The following is a 2500-nucleotide window of genomic DNA, read 5'->3' as shown; positions in this document are numbered from 1 at the left end:
ACGAGGACGAAAAAGATTCAAAGAACTGGAACGATAACTACCGTCAACCGATCCGAAGATATATCCTCGTCGTCGAGAACGCGCCTACGTGCTAACGCGTTTCTCATCGCTAAACATTATTAACTTTCTTTCTTTATTATTATTATTATTATTATTATTATTCTACGGTGTTGTGTGAGCCGCGAGCGCGCGCGCGCGCGCTAAAAAACAGTGTAAATGGCGCTCTCAGCACAGAACCAGTCGACGTCCTACGTGAACTTGTACTACTCGATCGTCCAGCGTGCGGCGACGCGATACTTTAAGGAATACTACAATTCCGGTGAGTAATAATCAAAATAGCTTTATTATATATATACATATATAATATATATATATTCTTAATATATATATATATATATCTTATTCTCATTGCTTTTATTCTTGTTCTTACTCTTACTCTTACTCTATATCTTATTCTTATTCTTATTCTTATTCTTCGTCATCGTCGTCGTAGTCGTCGTCGTCGTCGTCGTCGTCGTCATCGTCGTCGCCGTTATTGTCGTTATCGCCGTCATTGTCGTCGCGTATTTCTAGTCTCGCGTATTTTTTTTTTTTTTTTTTTTTCTTTTTTTTCTCCCGGTCTTTTATTCCTCGACTCGTTTCAAAGTTTCAAAGACGAACGATAATTTACGCGCGCCGCGAAATCTCAATCTCCTATGAGCGTCGCGCGCCGTCTTTGTTTTGCAAAAAGCTATAAGAAAAGCGTGCTTTCGAATTTTCCCGCCGTTCTAGCACGGCTACGTCGTCCCGTTATCCCCACTTACGGACCATCGCGCGGCTACCCCACTCCGCCCCACTCTCCCACTCGGATCGCTCTGGCTCCTATGCCGCCGTGCGACACACGCGCCGTGCGCGTCGCACGCGAAAACAAGTCGCGGCTAAATGAACGTAGGAACATAGGAACGATTGAACGAACGAACATAGGAACGTAGGAACATAGGAACATAGGAACAAAGGAACGATGGAACTAAGGAACGATGGAACTAAGGAACGTATGAACGAACAGCCGGCAGAAGTGGTCTCTCCTCTCTCTTTCTTTCTCTCTCTCTCTCTCTCTCTCTTGTGATGTTTCAAACGCGCCGATGACTATAAGCAGCGTGAGAGAGAGAGAAAGAGAAAGAGCGCGAGAGAGAGAGAGTTAGGAGAGAGAAGAGAGACACGTGGTTTTAACGAGTTTTTCGAAGAATTCTAAAGTAAAAGAAACAATGAATAATAAAATAACAAACGGTTCTGTTCATATTTTATAAACCTAGCCTAAGGATACGCGTATGGGTGGTTGGGGGAGAAAGAGAAAGAGTATAGGGACTCTCTTTTATAAATTACTTTCCAACCCTTTTTTTTTTCTTTTTTAATTTTTTTTTGTTTTTCTTTTTTATCAACGACGAACGAGATAATAGGAATAATTAGAAAATTTTTTTCTTTTTAATTTTTTTTTTTTTTTCTTTTTTCTTTTCTTTTTTTTCCTTATATTATACCAAGAAGAAATGTTTCGAGAAAAGAAGAGAGAGAGAGAGACGGAAAGAAAGAGAAAGAGAGAGACGGAAAGAAAGAGAAAGAGAGAGACAGATCAGCGTCTTTATTTATAGTTTTGATAAGCCACGAAACACGAAGAACGAGTCGACGTGGGACGGTAACGCGTTCGACGAACAATCCAATTGGAAGCTATTTAAAGTCGAAAAAGGGGGGCTTGTATGCGTGGGACAGGAGGCTTGTTCGCGCCGACCAGATAACGTCCGAAGAGGAGACAAAGTACCGTGGACTCTCGTTCGCGTTCTCTCTACGATCGAGGGATAGCGATTTAACGAGGGAGAGACGATTATTCTTCGTATAATGATTTATATTATAGGAACAAACGGCTTTGCCGAACTCTAAACGAACACTAACGTAATTTTTTTTTTTTTATTTCTTTTTTTATTTATTTATTTATTTATTTATTTATTTTTTTTTTTTTTTTATCATCCGGGTCAACCGTTCTTTTTAATACGGATTGTTCGTATCGTTCGATAATTTTGTATTTGAAAAAAAAAAAAAAAAAAAAAAAAAGAAAAAGAAGAAAGAAAGAAAAAAAATAATTTTTATTTTTTTTTTCTTTTTTTTTTTTTTTTTTGTATATTTTATGTATTCAAAAATTTCAACGACGCCTACTCGGATTTTGATTTAAAATAGAAATTTCAGATAAGTTAATATGAAATTTCGAATGTTCATTATTGCGTCAGTCAGTGCTCCAAACGCGATTGGATCGTTCGATATTTTTCTATCTGGAGAGGAGGGCCGGGGGTGAAGTGAGGGGAGGAAACAAAAAGGAAAAAAAAACATTTTATTTAATATATTATATACATGTAAAATTTCAACGACCCTTGCTCGGGAATATATATATATATATATATATTTAGATAGAAATTTCAGATAACTTTTTCTATAATTTCGAATTTTTATTATTGCGTTAGTTATTTCCCCGGGC

At 37.5% G+C, this 2500-nt stretch overlaps 1 protein-coding gene and 1 long non-coding RNA gene across 4 annotated transcripts in view; both read left to right on the top strand.

The window, feature by feature from the left end:
- LOC118449760 (uncharacterized) overlaps positions 1 to 2500 on the top strand; it is a 66016-nt gene that overhangs the window by 2599 nt on the left and 60917 nt on the right. The window lies entirely within an intron of this gene.
- The window catches only part of LOC118449704 (uncharacterized), a 41613-nt gene continuing 39289 nt past the window's right edge, over positions 177 to 2500 (top strand). For all 3 annotated transcript variants that reach the window (XM_035884589.2, XM_035884597.2, XM_035884579.2), the window contains exon 1: positions 177 to 319. In XM_035884589.2, coding sequence (XP_035740482.1) covers positions 217 to 319 — 103 coding nt within the window. In that variant the 5' untranslated portion in view covers positions 177 to 216. The remainder of the gene's footprint in view (positions 320 to 2500) is intronic.

Source organism: Vespa mandarinia, chromosome 8, assembly GCF_050613455.1.
Source record: "Vespa mandarinia isolate Hongniang chromosome 8, ASM5061345v1, whole genome shotgun sequence".
Classification (NCBI taxonomy): Eukaryota; Metazoa; Arthropoda; class Insecta; order Hymenoptera; family Vespidae; genus Vespa; species Vespa mandarinia.
This window is presented reverse-complemented; position numbering and strand designations above follow the sequence as displayed.